A 21,727-nucleotide genomic window follows, 5' to 3' on the forward strand; every position below is an offset into this window, starting at 1 on the left:
AGGAAAATTGGGTAGAAGAGCCTGAGACTCAGCACAGATCTAAGCAAGTTCCAGCCAAGCTGCTGGGGAGTCCTGAGGCCAGTGTTACCCAGTGGCAGAGCCCCACAGCCCACAGGAATGGGCTGGCAGCAGTACCCCACTGGGTCGGGTCACTGGCTGGGAGTAGCCCACAGGAAGCGTGACCTCGGCACAAACGTGGTGAACGACCCAGAGGGGCAGCACCTGGGGCTGACAGACAGCCATTCTCCCACAAGAAGTGTTCTAACAGCACATGCTCATGGCTGCCACATGCTGTGCTGGAAACAATATTGTCCCTAGAATGACTCTTGTTTTACTGTAAATCCAAACAGGCTCTGGTGTAATTTTGCCAGCTAGATGTTGAATATGCACCGTAGATAACAATAAGCTATCACACCACCACCATCTTTTTTTCCCAAGTATTATAACTTTTCATTCATACTAGTCAAGATAAAATTTTCTCATGGGATCTTGATCAACAGCAAGCTTTTATTTAGAAAACAGAAGTCTGTCCTTTCATTTGAATATTTGTAAAAGATCAAGCTCATTTAGGGAAGCCCACATGGTGACCGTTTCAAGATACTGATAAAGGAAGCATTTGGTCACCATCACCCAGGAGTAAACTCTTTGCAGGATTCAGGTCCAAATCCTTCGTGCTGCTCTTGGTCAGTAGACGACTGTGATTTGGTTCCAGAAGCTGTCCAAGGAGAGCAAGGGTTGAGCCATCCTTAACTCATACCCAGATGGAGCAACTTCCGCAGAAAGGCTGGTCCTCCCCAGTAACCTCTGTAAGAAATAACACAGAAATGGAATGACTTTGGCCCACAGGATGTTGAAAGGGAAGCCAGGCTGCTGCCCACAGAGCATGCTTATCAGCACATAAAATAAAATAGAGAGGTAGAGAGTAAGATAGAAAGATCCCATGACAGGAGGGAATGACCTGCTTCCAGTTCTAGCTTTGGCATTGACTTGCTGTGTGGCTGTGGACATGCTGACTCCATTCAGCAAACCTGTATTAATTCTCTTCTACATGCAAACTGCTATCCCCTCTAATTTCATTTGCTCATAAATTAAGTAGAGGTGAGGGTTTCTTAAGTTCAGTCCTACTGAAATTTTGGGCCAGGTATTTCTTTGTTGTGAGGACTATCTTGGCATGTAGGACATTTAGCAACACCCCTGGCCTCTACCCACAAGATGCCAACATCACCCCTTCAGTTGTGATGATTAAAAATATGTCTCCAGACATTGCTAGGTATCTCCCGGGAGAGGCAAAATCACCCCTGGTTGAGAACCACTGGTGTATGTATCCTGGCCTGCCTATCTCACAGGGGGTTACTCTATTTACTTATTAAATGCCTACCATGACTTTGTGTATTTATGTGTAATCTTATTTAGTCCCTACAATAATCCTAAGAATTACATAATGTTATTTTCATTTTGCAAATAAGAAACTGAAACACAGAGTTTAAGCAACTTGACCTAGGACACACAGCTAGAACATGGCAGAGGCTTGACTCAAACACAGATCTCTTAACCACTATGTTTTATTTTTCCTACAGCATACTAAAAACAAAAGTAAAGTGGCAGATGAGAAAGTACTTGACATGCAAAAAAAGTGATTTATCATTATTATTGTCATCATTATCATTATTATTAATTTTATCCAGCAGCAAAAGAGGGCCAGAATATAGAAGACGGTAGACTTGGTCACTACTAATAATGAAGAGGCTGCACCCCTTGTGGTGTGGTAGATGTGCTACAACTTCCAACTTCCGCTTCCTCACCCGGAGCAGTCCTCTTTACCCGGGATCCTGGCTTAGGCTTTGGAATCCTTTGCAGCCCACCATCCCTAATCCATGAGAAATGGAAGAGAAAGGTGGGTCCCCTTGGCCAATTTTGCTTTTGCTTGTGATTCCTCTTGAATCTGGAAGGTCTCCTTGAAGCAACCACCCTGCACAAGTTGGTGCCATATGCTAAAAGCTGTGCCCTTTGGGGCAAGAAGTCTATGGCAGTCTATGCACTTACCGTAGCATCAAATTCCAATACAGGAAAGGCATCATGTCGGCCTTCATGAGGTACATGGAAAGCCGCTCTTTGCTCTGGTCAAAGGGGAAGGTTTCCAGCGGCTGAGCACTGTAGTCAAACTCCGCAAGAATCACGCGGCTGTAGCCAGTCACCAGTGGACACGATGTGTAGCCATCATACTAAAATTAAAATGAGACTGAGTTGGAAAGGCTGCTTCTTTCATAGTATTAAATAAACATTTTAGAATCTATTATTTGCTCTGAGTAGTTTCAATTTTCTTCTTTATTTTGTATTTTCTAATTTTTGTACAATGAAATATATAAATTATAAAATACAGTAATAAAGGCAAAGTTGAGGTGTCCATACTGGAGAAACTAATTAAGAAAGTGGCAAAATTGTGGGAAAACTATTTTCACACAGAATGGAAGATGATAATTGAGACAGTGATTCTGTCTCATACATACCTTCTTCACTGGTGTTTGATTCTTCATAATCAGAGAAATTGTTTTATCAAGTATTCCTGACTGGGCAGCTATAAGAGAAATGGACAAGTCAGAAAAATAACAGCAGCCAGATTTTCCATGAAAACTAATTTTAATACGAACAAGTTAAGAAGGTTCCGCTCCCACTCCCTCTGGATTGTGACTAGATCGCAACTCTTCTGACTACTTGAAGTTCCGACTACCGGAGGAGGTTCTTCATTCAATTCATCAATTTCAAAAGGCCCACACAGACTTCCCTGTGGCTTTGAAACTGAAGAGACCGCCAGCTCTCTGCAACAGGGGAGAGGAAGTTAAGGGTAGCTCTATTCCAACCTCACTCCTCCTGGGGGTCAGTGGATGTCAGCTTGGTCTGTGTGCCCATCCAGGACATCCTAGCGTCCCTGTTCACAGCCTACGTTGGTAGCCCCAAGTGTATGCAGTTAGGCAAAATACTGAACTTTCCTCGGTAATGGACTGCCCTGGCTGAGGCTAGACCAAATGTGTGTGTGTGTGTATGTGTATATGCATGTATGTATATACACACGTATGATTGCCTTTTTATTCTGAAAAATTTCAAACATAGTATCATAAACCCTGACATTCTTGTTTCATCTATGCCACCACTCATGCCACTTTTTTTTTTCTGGAGTATTTTTAGAGCAGACATCAAACCATTTCACTCATAAACATTTCTGTGTGTATTTCTGGTAGATGAATTTTTTTAATATAAATACAATAGCATTTTCACATTCAAAAATATTAACAATAATTCTTTATTGTTCTCAAATACCAGTCCATGATCAATTTTGAATTAAGATTACCCTTTTAAAGATACAAGCACTTTGTGTCTCTAGAGGTGGAAGACTGCATTTGTTTTTAAAAAGATGGGTTACCTTTTTGCTATAAAATGAACATTAAAGTGGTTATTTTTAATCCCCCAAATTAGAGTTCTGCAAACTTTTTCTGTAATGGGCCAGACAGAAAATATTTTAGGCTTTGTGGGCCAAGGGGAAAAAATCAAAGATACACAGTGAGAGAGAAAATAAATTTCCACAAAAAATTTACTGAAAAAAGTCAAAATATAAAAATAATTAAGTACACTTTTGGGGTAATATAGGTCTCTAATGAGAAGAATGGAATTCTTCTTAGGATAACATTTTGTTTAATGAGGTTCAGAATTAGAGGTCCCTGTTGATTGTAAGTGTTCATCTGTAGAAACCATTCTTAGCGGATCATACTTCAACAGGCAGCAGGCTGCATTTGGCCCATAGGCTATGGCGGCCGATGCCACCTCAGATCTAAAGACCAGTGTTTTTTCTGGAATGAAGAGGTTCAAAACAATGAAGAGTAAACAACTCTGCTTTAAAATATTAAATGGCTCTCTTCGTTGTGGGCAAAGCAACACGTCTAAAGACTGTATTTCCCATTTGGAAAATTCTTTGTTCTTCTTTGGGCACCATCGAGGGTCTGGGATCTGAACTGGGAAAACCTGAAGAGGCCTCTGCAACAAGGCATCCAGGTCAATAGAATGGGAGAGAAGCAGCCAGTGGGTGCTGCCTGCAGAGGGGCGAGGCTTGAGGACCTTGGGAACAGCCACACCGAGGACCAGGTTTAAGGTTTGCATGGGAGGAGGCCTGCTTGAGTTGCATTTCCCTACATTACAATCCCCTTCCACTATGCCCAAGTCTTCAATTAACTTTTATTAAATGTCACATCTTGTTCTGGGCTGTACTGTGGGTAATTAAGGGGAAATCCAGAGGTGGAGAGCAGCAGAGCCCAGGAAAGCCAAATTCAGCATGGCAAGCTGGGGAAGCACAATAGTCTGGATTGAGGTAAGACACCTGACTGGGTGGCAAGTAAACCCAAGGACAGATTTGTGAAACAAGTGTAAGCATTTCCTAGGATGTGGGGAGGGGGATCCAGTGAGAAATGAGACTTCCTGAAGACTTATTGTGGAAGAGCTGGGACTATTACTATTTGGACATTAAAGAGAAGAGTAGATAGACTTTCCTTGTCATTTTTTGAAATGACATATAAAGAAGTGCATTCACTGCATACTGTTTGAAGTAACAAATGGGTTAGAAACAACCCAAGTGTAAATCAAGACTGGACTAGTTAAATAAGTTTTGGAGCAACCATACAATAGAATAGATTAAAAAAAGAACATGTAGATAGTAGTGGGGATGCTCTCTGTACTGAGCTATATACTAAGTGAAAAACGCAACGTGCAGAACAGTATTATGGTCTGGCTATATTTTGTGTAAAAAGGGATAAAATAAGAAAGTTTTTCTTATTTTCTGGTATTTGAATAAAGAAACCCCAGAAGGTAAAAAGAAATAATAAAAGTGGTGAGGGGGAATGTGGAAAACTAAGCAGATGGAAGGCAGGACTGGGAGCAAGACTTTTCACTTACCACTTTTTGTTTAGTCACATTTAATATTATCTACTCAAAACATTAAATGGTTTGCTTTTTAAAAAATAGGCTAAAAACTGGGTAATCTGGGCCTTACATACACCACAGGTATTTTTACCACATAAATTCAGCAGATTTACGTTGGGTGAACTGTAAAGTATTTGAAGTATCATCCCACCGATAAATTACAAACAGAAAACATATTTTTCCAGTGGAGAGAACAGTGGGTGTCCTTTCACCCAATGATGAAATCCAACCTCCTCAGTGATGGACATGCTAATCCACGGGCCTCTGGTGTGACACAGTGAGAAGAGCACATCATCACCTGTGGAGAGTCTTGCCAAAAATGTGTAACCTAAATCTAACCGCAAGGAAAAACTAGACAATTCTAAATTGTGGGATATTCTACAGAATAACTAGCCTGGACTCTTCAAAAATGCTAATGTCATGAAAGTAAAAAAAATTAAAAGTCATGAAGGCTGTTCCAGATTAAAGGACACCCAACAGGTATGACAACCATGTAGTGCGTGATCCTTTCTTGTCTCGTGGCTTGAAGGGGCGAAACTCTATAAAGGGCATTTTTAGGAAAACTGGAGAAATCTGAACAGGATTGTATATAAGATAATTTTATCACACAATGTTAAATATCTTAGTGAAAATGGTCTTATGAATGTGGAGGAGAAGGTACTTTTTCTTAGGAGATACATGTTGATGTATTTAAGGGTGAAACATGATGTCAAAACTTACTTTCAAGTGACTCAGCAAAAATAATGTACATAAAAATATGAGTGAAGCAAATGTCACAAAATATTAATAATTGGGTATTCGTTGTACTTTCAGATTTTCCATAGATTTCAGATTTTTTGAAATAAAAACTTAGGGGGAAATTACTGTTAATCATGAAAAAAACATCTAGTGGGTCTCCTGGAAAGGCTTTCATAGGTTGAAACAGTCAGTGAAAGTAAAGTAACATGCTCCTTGGGTTTGTAATTCACACACGGTGCTACCATACCCTCAGCAGTGAGGTGCAGTCTCATAGCATCCTGAGAAGATAAGTCCTGTCTGTAGAGGACACACTCTAAAAGGCAATGCTCCCCATCACTGACAGTGCAGAACATCAAGGTTAACAATTTAGTTTTGCAGGCTGAGGCCTTAATCGTGTACCGATCAGGGCACGCTCCACTGTATTTGTCTTAACAGAACAATTTCCTGGTCTGCAAGCTTTCATTGACTTGCACGTGTTTTCTGGGAAAACAAATGCTTCCCTAGCTTTATGGTGTTTCAGGTAGAGGAAAAATAGTCTAGAGTGCCATGGATATGAGCGTGGCAGTATGAGACATAGCAGAATTCCAGAGAGCTGGAAAAGTAAGGCCCTCCCCTCAAATGCCTCTTCCCCTGTAAACAACCCCTCTGACCTAGAAAAGGCACATAAGATCATGCTACTCTGGTGCAAAGCACTGAAAAGATACTTTCTTCTTTACATGACACTAGGTTCATTGACAATCTGCTTCTGTATTAGGGAGGTCAAAGTTATTTTTAGGCCACAGAATTTCTTCATTATTAATGTAAAGCTGTTTGTGTCAAACTTTGTTTCTGTTATGACGTCTGGTGGTTTAGAGCTGTATGTACCCCAGAAAAATATGTTCTTAAACTTAATGCATTCTTGTAGTTGTGAACCCATTGTAAGTGGGACCTTTGGATGAGGTTACTTCAGTTAACGTGCGGCCCACCTCAATCAGGGTGGGTTTTAATACTATTACTGGAGTCCTTTATTAGTGGAATGAAATTCAGACAGATAGGAGAGAAAGCCACAGGAAGCAAGAAACTGAAGGTCAACAGAATTCAGAACCCAGAAGAGAAGGGAGAGGCCAGGAGAGGCCGCCATGTGCAGCCAGCCCCAGAATGCCAGTCTTCAGGACGAAAGCATGGCCTTGATAACACCTTGATTTGGACTTTCTCTTAGCTTCAAAAATGTGAGCTAATAAATTCCCATTGTTTAAGCCAAATCAATGCATGGTACTTGCTTAAGCAGCCAAGGAAACTAAAACAGACATGTCACTGAGGGAGAAACGTAGTTCATTATCTTACCAACTGCAGCAGCAGTCTTTGATGTAGGAAGGTTGGTGCAGTCCCCAATCCCAAATACATTTGGGTATCTCTTATGCTGTAGAGTCTCTTTATCCACGTCCACCCAGCCAGCAGCATCAGCCACAGGACTCGTCTTGAGGACATCTGGTGGGCCCATTGGTGGTGTGACATGAAGCATTTCATACTACACAAAAGGGGAACATTCACACTGGTGTCTTTTCAATATTTCCCCAGCCCCACATGTTCTCCCTCATCTTCATTATCCCATACACTGCATTATGGCTGCACAGAGCATGTACAGATGAGCACTTATATAGATCCACACCCTCTCCAAGATCTTACGTACTCTCATGGAGTCTGGTGGTAAAATAAGTAACTGTTCTCTTTGTCAGCATGGTCTCCCCATGCAGAATCCAAGTGATCCCTTTGGCAGTAGGCACAGGGGAATCTGAGCTACTGGAGTGCCTCTCACTAACCTTCTGAAAGGGGGTGATGTATATCAGTTGCTGTCTCCCTGACACTCAGCTATTGACATGTAAAGTCTGGTACTTCAGTTTTATTCTGCAAGGAGGTCCTCAGAGTTCCTGAAACTTGTAAAGACCAATTTAGGAGCTGGTAAGTGCACACCTTTCCCAAATATGGGACATAGAGAGAAACTGTCAAAACACCTATTTAAGATGCATTAAGGGGTGGTAAGAATACTGACTAGCACTTTAGGGAAAGAAAGAGGGGTCTGATTCAGTACTGGGTATACTGAACAGTACAAGGGGCAGTGGTTTTTTTTTCCAAAAAAAAATAAAATATATCAAGGTTACCCTTGGCAATAGTGCACTGACCATCCTGAATATTTTTAAAGGTGTATTTAACTTTTTTATGTAATATTCTTCCACTTATTGATTTCATCCTTTTTATTATCTTTATTTAGTTTTAATGAACTCATAGAGCAATTGCTGCAGGTCCACTTTTAGAAAAATTGATTCAAATGCTCACATAACATTTTATCAGGGTGGAAAAAAAAAGCATTTTAATACAATTCCAACCTTGTGATAATCAATAGTCCCTAGTTTCCATAAGGTGGTCAGTACTCTTATCTAGGTTCAGCAATCACTGATGGCAGTGGGAATTAGTGACTTGTATTTATTCTAACTCTCAAGCAAGCACACGCTTAGTTACCCTTACGGCACAAGCAGTACTGAAAAACAAAGGTGCTTCTCCTCAGGTTGATCTTGGGTGGCTCCCTGATGGCATGGGTCCTCATGGCTGGATTTGCTAATGAATGCGGAGACTGAACAGGTGACTGCAGGATAATAGCTGTCCACCAAATGATTAAGGCCTTGCCTGCATTTCTACTGTCAACTAGAACAACTTTTTCGAATTGAGATCTAAACCTTACTAGATTCATCTCTGAATTAATGCACTTGAATTTCACAAGAACAGTATCCATACATCTTTTCTAGACAAAAAGTCAGATATTTCCACATAAACATCATAAAGACATGGAGTTTTACTTAAGCTAACAGCCTACACAAAAGAATTGCTAGGGCTGGCTGTATAGACTTACTGAAAAATTAACATTCACATTTAGTTGTGGCTTGTTCTTTATCCATTATTCAGTTCCATAAACTGTATATGACAAATAACTTTGTTCTCCATCACTAGCATAAATAATCTATTCAGAGTAGTGGTTTTCAAACTTTAATGTTTATCAGCAGCATTTGGGAGACTTGCGGAAAATGCAGGTTCCTGAAACCCACCACACCAAGACCCCAACACAGTAGGTCTAGGTAAAGCACAGAAATCTTCACTTTAACAAAATCCCCTAGTGATTCTAACACAACAACCCTGTAAACAACATTCATATAAATTCTGGTTTGAAGGACTGGGTTCATTTACAATGAAAAATAGGTTATTACTTGGACAAGTCACTTCACCTAGATAATCTAGAAAGATGTTAGACTAGATCATCTCCAAAATTCCTTCTACTTTAAGGACTTGACTCTGTGATATAAAACAAGTTTAGACTTTTAAAAATTTAGGAACTTCAGATTATTTCATAAGCTATCTATTAAGATCAGATATCACAGGCTTTTGTGCATTTTAATTCTTTACAGCAGGGGTTCTCAGTCCTGGTTCTACATTGGAATCACCTGGGGAAACTTGGAAACTCCAAATCCTCAGTCTGCAGCCCAGACCAATTAATCAAAATCTCTGGGGTAAAACTCAGACATCTGTACTGTTTTAAAGCTCCCAGGTGACTCCAACTTGTAGCCAGGGTTGAGAGCTAGCACTTTTAAAGCCTCATGGTAGATTTTTTTTAATTTTAAATTTTAAAGTAGAGTTGACTCTGAAAGAAAATCTGCCCTGAAATCCTATAAATCAAAAAGGTTGCAAGTATCTTTTCTTTAAAAATCTTATAAACCCCTTTAGAAGAACAATACCATTCATTCATCCAAGTCCCTATCTACAACCTTAACTACTCAGAACATAGCTGAGAACCAAAGTAAAAGAGGCCAAATAACAAAATTAAGTTCACGCATTCAAACTCATACACTCTGCTCAGAAAAGTGTGTTTGGAGCTCTCACTTATAGTCCATTTGCTTTTACTTTACATTAAACATTGACAAGTTTGGTTATCACGTTTTCTAGCCAATAAAAGGTTAGAAGCAGGAGTTTTTTAAAAGCTGGACTGGAGCGACCTTCCAAAGTCATAACTTCCTGACAGCCAGAAAAGATTACGACTGGAAATCTACAAAAACAGCACATAGAAAATCAAAGTAAAGAGGAATTTGGGGTTCTTTTGTAATGTGATAACTTGCCATTAAAAAAAAAAAACAATAGGCCCTGTGAGTGTAACTATGTAAGAGCTATTCAAAATTATGAGCCTGAGCTGGGGCAGGCAGACACTAGATGAGCCTTGATATTTTATCAAGCCAGAAAGTAAAGACATGCTCAAAATTATGGTGGGGACAAGCATACAGGAGCCAACTTGAAGGGGCACCTACTGTGACAAAATATGAGTCCCAAAATAATTAATAAAAGTAATGAATTTTTTGGAGAAATGAAAATGTTCAAAGATTGATTGTGGTGATGAATGCACAACTATAAGATGATACTGAAACAACTGATTGTACACTTTGGAGGACTGTATGTTATGTGAATATATCTCAATAAAATTGCATTTAAAAAATAATTTAAAAATAAATATAATAAAAGCAATGACTTAGAAACCATTGGGAAAAAACAGGAATTCATGAGTCCATATTGTTCATCAATTAATTAAGGGAGAAGTGAGGGGTCTTGCTTACAGTGGAATGCCAAGGGTTTCCCAGTAAACATGAAGGAAATGCTGGAGTTGGAAACCATCATTTGCAGCCACCATAATAAAGACTGGCTCAGGCAAGAACCATTAACAGATGCTAAATCTAGGGAGAAACTTTAAGGAGGAATAGGCTATGTGCATGGCTTTTAAGTGTCTCCCCATAAACTTATCAGTGACAAGGCAGAAAAAAGAATAGTAATCATACAGCAGAGAAACTGAACAACCTTGACTAGAGATCAAAATTAACATCACCAATGAGGGGCAGATGAACACTGTATGTTTTCAAATGTGATGTCATAGAAGGACACACCACCTGCGTAGTATTCCAGTCTAAGCATACATGAGACTCATCACAAGGAGACAGCAGAGAAGTCCAAATAAGGAATGCTCTATTTAAAAAGGAGAAGAAGAAAAGCAAGAGGAGGAGGAAGAGGAGGAGGAGGAGGAAGAGGAGGAGGAGGAAGAAGAGGAGAGGAGGGAGGACATCATGAGGGGAGAGGGGATGTATTTTTCCAAAATTACAATGTCATAAAAGACAAAGAAAGGTTATGGAAATTTTCCAAATGAAGGCTAAAGAGACATCACAATTAAATGTAATCCTGACCATTAACTGGATCCTATACTGGAGAGGGGTGGAGCAGGGATGCTATAAGCACTACTGGTCAATTGACAAACTTGGAATACAAATAGTACATTAAAGTATTGTGTCTGTTAAATTTGCTGGGTTGATAACTGTACTGTGGTTAAGCAAGAGAATACCCCTGTCTTGGGAAATTTACACTGAAGTATTCAGGGGTAAAGGGCCATAATATACGTTTTACCTTAAATGCTTTGGGGAAAATGATAGATTGATTGATAGGGATAAAGATAGAAAGATCAAAAGATAAAACAAATAGGGTAAAATTCTAGTAAGTGAATCTGAGTAAAGGGTATTCCTTGTACTATTTTTATTTTTGCAACTTCTTCATAAGCTTGAAATCATTTCCAAGTAAAAGTTTTCAAAAATTATGACCCTGGGCTATCAGTAAAATTTTAAGTAATGTTGAAAACACCTTATTTAAGAAAGGAAAGACATTTTAGAAGAAGCTTGAACTAAAAGCTTTAAATTTTGAAGTTTTGATGCTTAGAAGATTAATCTTTGGTTCCTTCAAAATTCCACTTTATGGAACCCTTCATTCTTCTAAAAATGCTGAATGAAGAACATGTGACTGTGCCATGTTTTTTCATTGCTAACAGCTCTTACCAGAATGATATAAACAAAGAAGTCTCCCAAGCATGCTTCTCCAGATGCTTTTACATCTTGTTCTTGATCCTTATAGTGCCTCTAGGAGGCAAAGAGGAACAAAAGTAGTATTCCCACTTCACAGAAGAAGCCAAGACACAAAGGCTAGATCTTTTCAAGAAAGGTAATAGTTCTTCTAGAACGTAAAAGGATTTTTAAGCGGTTCCTTTACACATAGGAGAAAGATATTTCAAGACAGCAACTTGCACAGATGAAAGACATCCCTGTCATTTGGGAACGACAGGCGGGGCTGCTTCCTGCTCACTGGCAGGGCTCTTTCTCATATGCTGCAAACTAAAGACAACCGCCAGATCCTGCATTTAAGGAAGGCTCCCTGAACTCGAGGCAATACCTAAAGTTGTGGAATAGTTTGGGCTACTTCAAGTAAGTAGGTGCCAAGAAAAGTGGAGACAAAGGAAAGGGATAAAAATTCACTCAACACTAGTGGATAAACCCTCCTCACCTCCCACAGACACAGTCTCTTGCTTCTTTCACTTCCCCACCCATTTTGGTCCACCTTCTGGCCAGAACCCAGGTGGTCATTTTAACCAGCCTTCCCCAGCACCCATGATGATGGACAGGGAGTCGGGCGGTCAGGGAGCTGCAGGGTTGCCTGCTTCTATGGCACCATTCAGTAAACAATGCTCCAGGCTGACAGCTCAACTTCACCACTCACTGAAATCACTTGGGTCTCTCCAGGTTTGTCCAAGTTCTCAAAAACAGCCTCTTGTTTATCAGCTCGGACTTCAATGAGGTTTTGCTTGTAGTTAACAGTGAGGTTCCGGCTCTGGATGATCTCCTGCAGGGCATCTGCATACTTCTTAACCCCAAAAATTGCTCCAAGAGAAGTGTTGAAAATGATATTGGCCTTGGATCGTTTTCCTGTCTGAGATAAAGGAAAAAAAGGGAAAAAACAAACACCAAAGCATTTATCCAGCCACTTTTTTTTTTTTAATTTAGACACAGATTAAAACCCTCAGAAGAAACTTTGCCCACTTTTTATCACTCTTCCCTGCTGATGTGATGAATGGACGAACACACCCCTTCCTTCTTGTTTTCTGACAATTAAGTGCACATTTGAGGTGGGCCCTGTTCAGTTGAAGGCTAGGGGTGAAGATCAAGTCCAGGTAAACATAGGATAGGGCTGAATTATTGATGCATACATTCATGTATTCATTCACTCAAATATACAGTGAGGTTCTACAGTTGGCCAGGTACTGTTCTAGGTGCTGAGGGAACAGCAGTAAAAACAAAGTTCCTGTCCCCTTGGCTCTTACCCTCTAGTATTGTAATACTAATTCAATCCTCTAGTATTAAATACTCTAGTATTCTTGCAAATGCCAAAGATCTGCTGGCACCTGAGAGAGAAACTTCCTCTCATGTCATGCAAGACTTGAGAGAAAAGAGTTTTGCAAAGAGAATTTCCATGAGGGAAGAAACAGCTGTTCTCTTACTCTTTTCCTTTGTTCAGGTCCCTTTAGGATTTGCTCACCTGGGTCTCATTTGAAAGGAAATTAGGTGGGTGAGAACCTCAAAAGGCTGTGCCAACCGCTTATGACCAAGAACAACTTTCTTATCATTAGAAATGATGACCAGGACTGCTTTTCTTTCCTTACCCAACAGAGCTGTTGCAGGTTTATCTAACTCAAGAGAAGGGCTTGCCCAGTGCCAGGAACCAAGCACACACTCCACAACTCTTCATCCCCATCTTTCCCTCCCCTTCACCCTATCTGTCCCTTTACAGAACTGCAAGCTACTTTGAACCCTGCCACTGTCTCAAACCAAACCAGTCCTTGGTAAACCAAATGTCACCTCCCGGGCAAGGGCAGGAGCTTGAGAAAAGCTTCCCTCACAACCTCATGCCAAGTACATCTGAGCTGCAGACACCTGCTCCTGCACAGAAGGTCTCTCCTGCCCAAAAATCTCTTCCCACCAAGGTTCTGAGTTCCACATGACCATTTTTTTGCCTTCAGAATTGGCATGTGGCCTATTATGTGTGCCCCCAAAAAGTATGTATCAAGAACCAGAAAATATTGATAACCTTGATCTGAATGAGAGCATTTGACGATATTATTGTGTATTGTATGAACAATTGCAACTAATTTTCTGACTATATGGAAATATTTAAACAATCTTTAACATATCTCTCCAGTGGACTTTTTATACACACATTAAAAACTATATTACACTATACAAATGTAGACAGGTTCCTTCATGAACTAGAGCTGATGTACAACACTACTAAAAGGAGTTTGTAGTAGAGGGTATATGAGAGGAAGTATGCCTATTGCAAGCTATAGACTATGGTTAACAGTAATATTTTAGTACTCTATAATCAACAGTAGCAAATGTACCACACCAACAACATGGGTCAATAATATGGGGGGTTAAGAGGTATGGGAGGATTAGGGTTTTCTTTTTTATTTTTGTTGCTTTTCTGGAGTGTATTCTAGATTTGATCATGGGTCTGTGTGTGCAGCTGTGTGATGGTGCTGTGGACCAGTGACTGTATACTTCAGATGGTTTCTATGCTGTATGAATATATCTCAATAAAACTACATTTAAAAAAAGAATAGAAGGCAAAAAAAAAACTGTTACTATTTAATAACATAACAACCTAAATTTGTATGTACAGTATGATCATAACCATGCAGGAAAAAAACTGTGTAAAGGAAAAACCTGGAAGGACATGTCAAATTGATGATAGCAGCTGTATTAAAGCAATTGGATTATGAGTGACTCCTTTTTCCTATCATATAAACTTTCAATTACATAATTTTGTACATATGTAATAAAAATTTAGAACTCAAAAAGGGTAGAAATGGAATTCTGGCCATCATGGAATTAGTTCTCACTGCCCTCCGTGTCTCTATCCCTAGAAAGGAAACATACCTTCCTGAAATACGCTTCTGATAAATACATGATCTTCTGTGGGGCTCCAGCACACTTAACGGGAGTATTTGGGAAGGTAAAGATGGCATTGCCCTCCTTGAAATCCTGCAGAGCTTTCCATGTCTTCTCTACTGTCTTAACTGAGTAATTGGATCCTATTTTGGGATGAGCAAAACCTTCAGGTAGGCCTTTAATCTGCAACAAAGCACATAAAGAAATTATGTTTTAACAAAAGTGAAAATGGCTTGATAGTCCTCATTCTTTGCCATTTCTACATCCTCTCGAGTATTTCAGTCCTACTGTTACCCCCCCAACACTCAGCCACAGTGGAGCAGGCAGGTGAGGGAGGGATCTGCTAAGACCTGAGCTGTGCTGCATGGTCACCTGTGAAGCTGTAGAATGGCTCAGCCCATTCTATAGGAGACCCCTGTGCATCCCCGGCTTCGGAGACCATGATTTGAATACAATGCTTTCTACCATCAGAGAAAGGGCAAAAGGCCTGCCGTATTTCCTTTTTGGAGAACCAGTTGCCTTACTGGGAAGAAGAATGAAAGGCAAGAACCAAGGATCATTTCTATTGAGTCATTAGTAGCAAATTTAAATTACTCTTTATCAAGTTGTACCACATCCAGTGCTTGGTAAAGACAATAAAGTCTGGTAATTAAAAGCATGGATTTTGGAATCTGACAGACCTGGTTTGAATCCTAGCTTTTCCACACTGTGACCCAGGGTAAATTACCTAATATCTCTGAGTCAGTGGGTCTCAAAGTGTGTTCTCCATAACAGCAGCATAAGCACCACAGGGAACTTGCCAGAAACACAAATTAATCAAGCCCCACCCCAGACCTACTGAATCAGAAGCTCTAGGGACAGGCCCAGAAATCTGTTTTAACAAGCCCTCCTGGTGACTCTCAAGGCACACTGAGGTTTGAGAAGCTTATGTTCATTGCCTGAGAAAGCTCCTCCTTCACACCATTGTTGCCAGGATTAAATGAGAGCACTCGTGTGAAATGCTTCGAAACGTGACTGATACACACAGTCAGTGTTCCATAAATGTTAGTTTATTGCTGACAGTAAGATTAACTGGATACTTTTCTTAAACATTAGAAGGTTTATAGAGTGCGATTAAGATGTCACAGACTGAATTAAGGGTCTTAAGCACTGTTCTCCCAGAAAGAACTGGTTTGACATCAACCATCAGGAAATAACCATCAGAAGATGGGCCTCCTCAGGCTGTTCTCCAGGCTGTAGAGTGACCCTCCCAAGCCCCTCCAGACACAGCAGAGCTGCTCTAACCCACAGGTCTCAAGGAAACAATGTTCTCTGATCCCCCCCATCAGGGGCCTGGGTTCATTATTTATCCATACGCAATGTCAAGAATTACTGTTTTGATTACTGACCACACTTCCTGCTAGACTTTAGGTAGTTGTAATATTAGCAGTCTAAATGATGATGATGATGATGATGATGATAAAATCACCTTGCTTTTAATATTTTCAAAGTTTTAAATCTAGGCTAATACTGGATATTCACCATATTCCTCTGAGGAAGGGAGGGAAATATTAGCTCATGTAACAGATGAGGACACTGAAGAAGAGGCCCATCCAGAATCTTTCAGAGCTAGACATCAAAGCCCCTGACCACCAGCCTAGAGCTCTTCCCACAGGACTGCCATACCTCCCGGTTCCCAAAGCAAACCTCAACTGACCTCTTATTTCCTTCATTGTTTTTCTCTAGTTTGAAGAAGCATTGTTAAGAGAAAAGCATTGTTAAGAGAAAAGTGGTAGCCAAGTTCCTTTTAGGATGACTTGCATCATTAAGGGCAGTTTATGACCACTCGTCCAATCAGAGTTGCTTCCCTGGGAACTCTGAATCCAGAGGGAGGCAGGGAGGAAGGGAGAGAGGGAGAGTGTGAGTCAGAGAAAGAGATTAGAGATGATTCTCCCTTTGGCTGCACAGTTCACTGGGGAGCTGAGCACTGTCCTAACACACCAAGCAGACCAGCAAGCAGACACCAATCTTCCAGGACCCCGTGAGGCTGGTGGGAGAAAGAGGCAGAGACAAGCAGACAGAGAGAGGCTGCCTGGGTTCCAACAGGACCCAGACCTGAGAGTCCCTCCAGAGGTCCACCTTATATTCCTGCACTGGAGTTTCAGAGATACCTTGGTATCCTCATCAAATATATCCCCTCTTTTGTTTGCACTAACTTGGGTAGTTTTCTGGCATCTGCAATAAGGGAGTTCTAGGGAATACAGTAACCAGTTAAGCTACTTACCCTCGCTTAGGCTCAGTTTCCTAACCCATTAAGTGGAGGTAAAAATACAAGTAGCTGTGAGGAATTAACATTAGATTGCTAGCATGGTCCCTGGTACACAGCAGAGACTCCAACACAGCTACTTTTAAACATTATGGTCTCTTAATTTTCTGCAAGATGCTGCTAAGAACTCTCAGCCCTGGTCTCGTCAAACATTCCTCCAAACATAGTATTGGGGGTTGGTTGGGAGACAGCGCTGTGGAGATGCACTGTCTTTGGCAAGTCAACACTGGTGGTGACTCTTTTGAGAGGTGTGGAAAGCCGCCTCCCGAATCGGGCCTAGCGTATGCGCTGCAGCCTGCTCTAGAGTTACCCCCGCCCATCGAGTGAGCCAAGATGGCGCCTGCATCCTGTTTCCGCATAGTGACGCATGTATCCGCCACCCGCTCCTACCAATCGAAATCCTGTATACGCGATACTAGCCTAGAAGCTTATTGGTTGTTAATTGTGTATAAAAGGTCTTACCCGGACGGGGTAGGGTGAGACAGCCCACAAGGAGCCGTGCCTGACGGCCACATCGAGGCTGCTCTCCCACGAGGCGCCGTGCCCCGTGTGGGAACCAGTAACACAGAATGTTCATCTAGCTGTAGTAAAGGGCTTGCTTTCACAACTGCCGTGTGGTTCGAGTCGTGATTCATGACCAGGTTAGTTCGCGCAGTCTGCATCTCTCTCTCTCCTTCCCTGTTTCCCCTCGCCGGCCGGGAACCGGGGACCGAGCGGGGCAGCGCCGGACAAGTGGTGGCCCGTACGGGGAAGCTCCTCCTCCTGCCTCGCTCTCGACGGTCCCTCTGTGAGGAGAGCAGCGCTGCGCGTCGAGCTTACGGCGGACTTCCCGCGCCTGATCAACGCGAGAAGGTGAGTGCGTCTTATTACATGATAGTTAGGGCCCGTGGGTTTTCAGGTGACCCCGGGGGACTCGGAAGAGCTCTCCGAGTGACTGAAGTATAGTGCCGACTGCAATCTTGGGGCAGTCCGGAAGTTCACCTCTCTTAGCTCCCTTAAAGAACCTTTTGAAACAACGGGGTATCTCGGTCAGGAAAAGCTCCCTTCAGCGTTTTCTTGATGATGTTGATACTTTTGCCCCTTGGTTTGCCTGCACCGGCAGCCTTAGCCTACCCTCTTGGATGAAGCTCGGTCGCGACATAGACCGAGCGCGCCAGACGGGCGTGTGTATGGACCCGATTCTAGTACCCATATGGGAGACCGTCCGTGCGGTCCTTGAACTAGAATCGGCTACCGGCCTAAGCCCGTCCTCTGTCTTGCAAGAAGCACGGTGCGCGCTCCAAGAAACCCAGTCAGTTTCGTCAGCGGACGGCTCCTGTAAGGGCAAACCGCCGGAGTCCAGTGACTCTGACTCAGAGTCAGATAGCGATACTGACGAGAAGGCGGAAGCATCCCCGCTAATTGAGTGGGAGGAGCCTTCCGCCACACCCGTGCGGCCTTCCGCCCCGCCAATGTCTACCGCTGCACCCCCAGGGACACCCCAGCTCCCAACTGACGCCTTGGGCGGTCCCACCAAAGGACCTTGCCGAGAGCTCCCTCTAGTGGCCATGCCCAGTAAATGTAATTATCCTTTGCTGCCAGACCCGGAAACCCCGATGGGTCGGTCAGGGGAGGGGCAACCTTTGCCGTACCCCCCGCCCGAGTATACAGGCCCTCAGGACCCTTTGCCATTAGGTAGTGGTGGGAGACATTTCTGGAGATGGAACCCTTTCACAACATTTAGACCTTTTGGCATGCTGGGTGGCTACCAGCCACTTGAGCCGCAGCCAGTCTCAGAAATGTACCCGGTTATTATCAATCCCCAAGGTGGCAATCGGCACGAATCATATGATTACAAACTATTGAGGGAATTGAGGCAGGCCGTCCATCAGTATGGCCCCAATGCCCCTTATACCTTGAACATGATCGAGAACCTCTCTGCTCTAAATCATACACCCGCAGATATTTTTCAGCTAGCCCGTGCTTGCTTGCCGTCAGGCCGATTCATAGATTGGAAAGCATGGTTTGAGGAGTTAGCTGAAGAGCAGGCCGCAAGGAATGCGGCGGGGAGACGTGGCGGGTGGAATGCTGACATGCTGTTGGGGAGAGGCGCCCATGCCCAGAACCAAACGGGTTTCCCACAAGAGGTCTATGCCCAGATCTTCCGCTGTTTTGTGGGTGCCTGGAAAAAGCTAACAGGTGAGGGAGAGGCTCAGGCCTCACTCAGCAATATACACCAAGGCCCCACAGAACCATTTGCGGATTTTGTAGCCAGGATGCAAACCGCAGCTGAGAGAATCTTCTCAGATCCAGGAGTAGCAGAGACTGTGGTTAAGCAAATGATTTTTGAGCAGTGCAACAAGGAGTGCAAAGTTATCCTGGCACAAAACAGAGCAAAAAATTTGACAGAGTGGGTCAGGCTCTGTAGAGATGCTGGCAGCCCTTTAACTAATGCAGGTCTAGCTGCCATGCTAGCCAGCTCCCTACAGGTGGCTACAAAAAGCCCGAGAACCTTAGGGGCAAAGTCTAACGGGTGCTATGGCTGTGGCCAATCAGGGCACTTTAAGAGAGATTGTCCCAATAGACGTCAGCCCCCTGCCACTCAACGGTTTGGCGAACCAGGTGCAGCAACCAGGCCGTGTGGCCGTTGCCACAAAGGCCCCCACCGCGCAGAAGACTGTAAATCGGTTTTCGATGCGCAGGGTAGACGCCTCTCTGGCCGCCCCGAGCAGATTCCAAAAAACGGGAAGAGGGGGTCCGCCCTTTCGACGGACCCCCTTGCATGCCATTCGACAACACAGGATCCGATCAAATTCGTGCGTCCCCCGGCTCAGCAGGACTGGACCTCTGTGCCACCTCCAGACTCGTACTAACCCCCTCCATGGGTGTCCAGTTAGTAGGGACCTCCTTCAAGGGGCCCTTACCGGCTGGTACTGTAGGGCTCATATTGGGAAGAGCATCCACGGCCCTGAAAGGATTAACAGTTATACCAGGACTTGTAGATTCAGATTTCACAGGCCGTGCCCAAGTTATGGTTCAATCTCAGCGGGGCACCTTAGTCATTGCAGAAGGTGATAAGCTGGCGCAGCTCCTGCTCTTACCCAGCTTACATGCAGTCTTTCCAAGCAGAATCAGACAGAGAGGGGAAAAAGGGTTCGGATCCAGTGGAGCGATTTTTGAGGGACTCCATATGTCCCTGGAGTCTCGACCTATGCTAACCATTAAGGTGCAAGGCAGATCTTTCTTGGGCCTGCTCGATACAGGGGCCGATCGGTCTATCATAAGACAACAAGAATGGTCCCCCACCTGGCCAACGAGCAGGGCGGAAGAGCCCATTAGAGGAATAGGCCAAATTTCAGCGCCCATGCTCAGTGCAGCTGCCCTTCATTGGGCCGATGAAGAAGGACACCAAGGCAGTTTCCAGCCTTATGTATTAGCCCTGCCTGTGTCTTTGTGGGGAAGAGACATTCTGACCCAAATGGACGTTACTTTAATTAGCGGCTACTCCCCAACCTCTAAGCGACTGCTAAAAGAAATGGGGTATACCCCCGGCAAGGGTTTAGGAGCTTCACTGCACGGACGTGCGGAGCCTATACAAGCTGCCCCCAAGTCTGACAGACGAGGCTTGGGTTTTTCATAGGGGCCACTGAGGAGAGATTCCCACCCACACCTATAAAACTAAAATGGAAAACCGAGGCTCCGGTGTGGGTGCCTCAGTGGCCCTTGCCACAGGAAAAACTTGCAGCGTTGCACGCCCTAGTATCAGAACAACTAGAAAAGGGCCATATCGCCCCTTCCACGTCACCGTGGAACACCCCTATATTCGTAATAAAAAAGAAATCTGGTAAATGGAGACTGCTACATGATCTAAGAGCTATTAACGATTGCATGGAGCCTTTAGGGCCCGTTCAGATGGGACTGCCCCTCCTCTCGGCATTACCGGAGCACTGGTCGATTTTCATCATAGATCTGAAAGATTGCTTCTTTTCTATTCCGCTCCACCCTGAAGACACCCCTAAGTTTGCCTTTACTGTGCCCTCTAGTAATCAAGAGGAGCCCTGTCAACGCTTTGAATGGACAGTCCTGCCCCAAGGCATGGCTAATAGTCCTACCATGTGCCAGCTGTATGTCGCTGCGAAGCTAGCTAGCACTCGGCAGCAGTTCCCTCAAGTGAAAATCATCCATTATATGGATGACATTCTCTTAGCCCATAGAGACACAGATCTTCTTAAAACAGTTTTGTCACATTTAGTCCTTAGTCTTAGAGAAGCTAACCTAGAGATTGCCCCTGAAAAAATCCAAATGACTGACATTACCACTTTCCTGGGGGCGAAAGTCGCACCCACTCATGTTTCCCCCCAAAAGGTGTCTCTCAGGCTAGACAATATACACACTCTCAATGATCTACAAAAACTCATGGGGGATATCAATTGGATCCGTCCATACCTAAAAATACCCAATGTCAAACTAACACCTTTGTTCGACCTGTTGAAGGGGGATTCTAATATAAACTCACCTCGAAGCTTCACTCCAGAGGCAAGGCGAGCACTATGCCAGGTGGAACAGGCGCTCAGTGGCGCTGCATTGAAGAGAATAGACCCTGATGAGCCTTTTGAAGCCTGCGTGCTGCCGACAGAATTACAGCCCACTGCGGTACTGTGGCAGCGGGGGCCGCTGCTCTGGGTCCACCCTGGAGTTTCCCCCAAAAAAGTCCTAGAGCACTATCCTACAGCGGTTGCAGACTTGGCCCTAGAATGCATTAAAAGGGCTGTGCAGCATTTCGGTCAGCAGCCCAAAAATCTCAGGGTGCCTTATTCTTCCCAGCAGCTTGAGATACTCACCGGATGCATAGATCAATGGGCCATTCTCCGGTGTACATTTCTTGGTCCCATTAACAATCAGTTCCCTAAGG

The 21,727-nt window shown here is 43.3% G+C and overlaps 1 protein-coding gene across 1 annotated transcript in view; it reads right to left on the reverse strand.

Annotated features, from left to right (window-relative positions):
* Nucleotides 1-487: 487 nt before the first annotated feature.
* Nucleotides 488-21,727, reverse strand: part of SQOR (sulfide quinone oxidoreductase) — a 47,295-nt gene continuing 26,055 nt past the window's right edge. Inside the window, exons 5-10 of the mRNA XM_037834078.1 lie at nt 14,520-14,714; nt 12,304-12,513; nt 7,027-7,210; nt 2,508-2,575; nt 2,044-2,222; nt 488-804 (exon numbers count right to left, since the gene is read on the reverse strand). Of these exons, the coding sequence (XP_037690006.1) occupies nt 747-804; nt 2,044-2,222; nt 2,508-2,575; nt 7,027-7,210; nt 12,304-12,513; nt 14,520-14,714 (894 nt within the window). The 3' untranslated portion in view covers nt 488-746. The remainder of the gene's footprint in view (nt 805-2,043; nt 2,223-2,507; nt 2,576-7,026; nt 7,211-12,303; nt 12,514-14,519; nt 14,715-21,727) is intronic.

This window comes from Choloepus didactylus, chromosome 4 (assembly GCF_015220235.1).
Source record: "Choloepus didactylus isolate mChoDid1 chromosome 4, mChoDid1.pri, whole genome shotgun sequence".
NCBI classification, from domain to species: domain Eukaryota; kingdom Metazoa; phylum Chordata; class Mammalia; order Pilosa; family Megalonychidae; genus Choloepus; species Choloepus didactylus.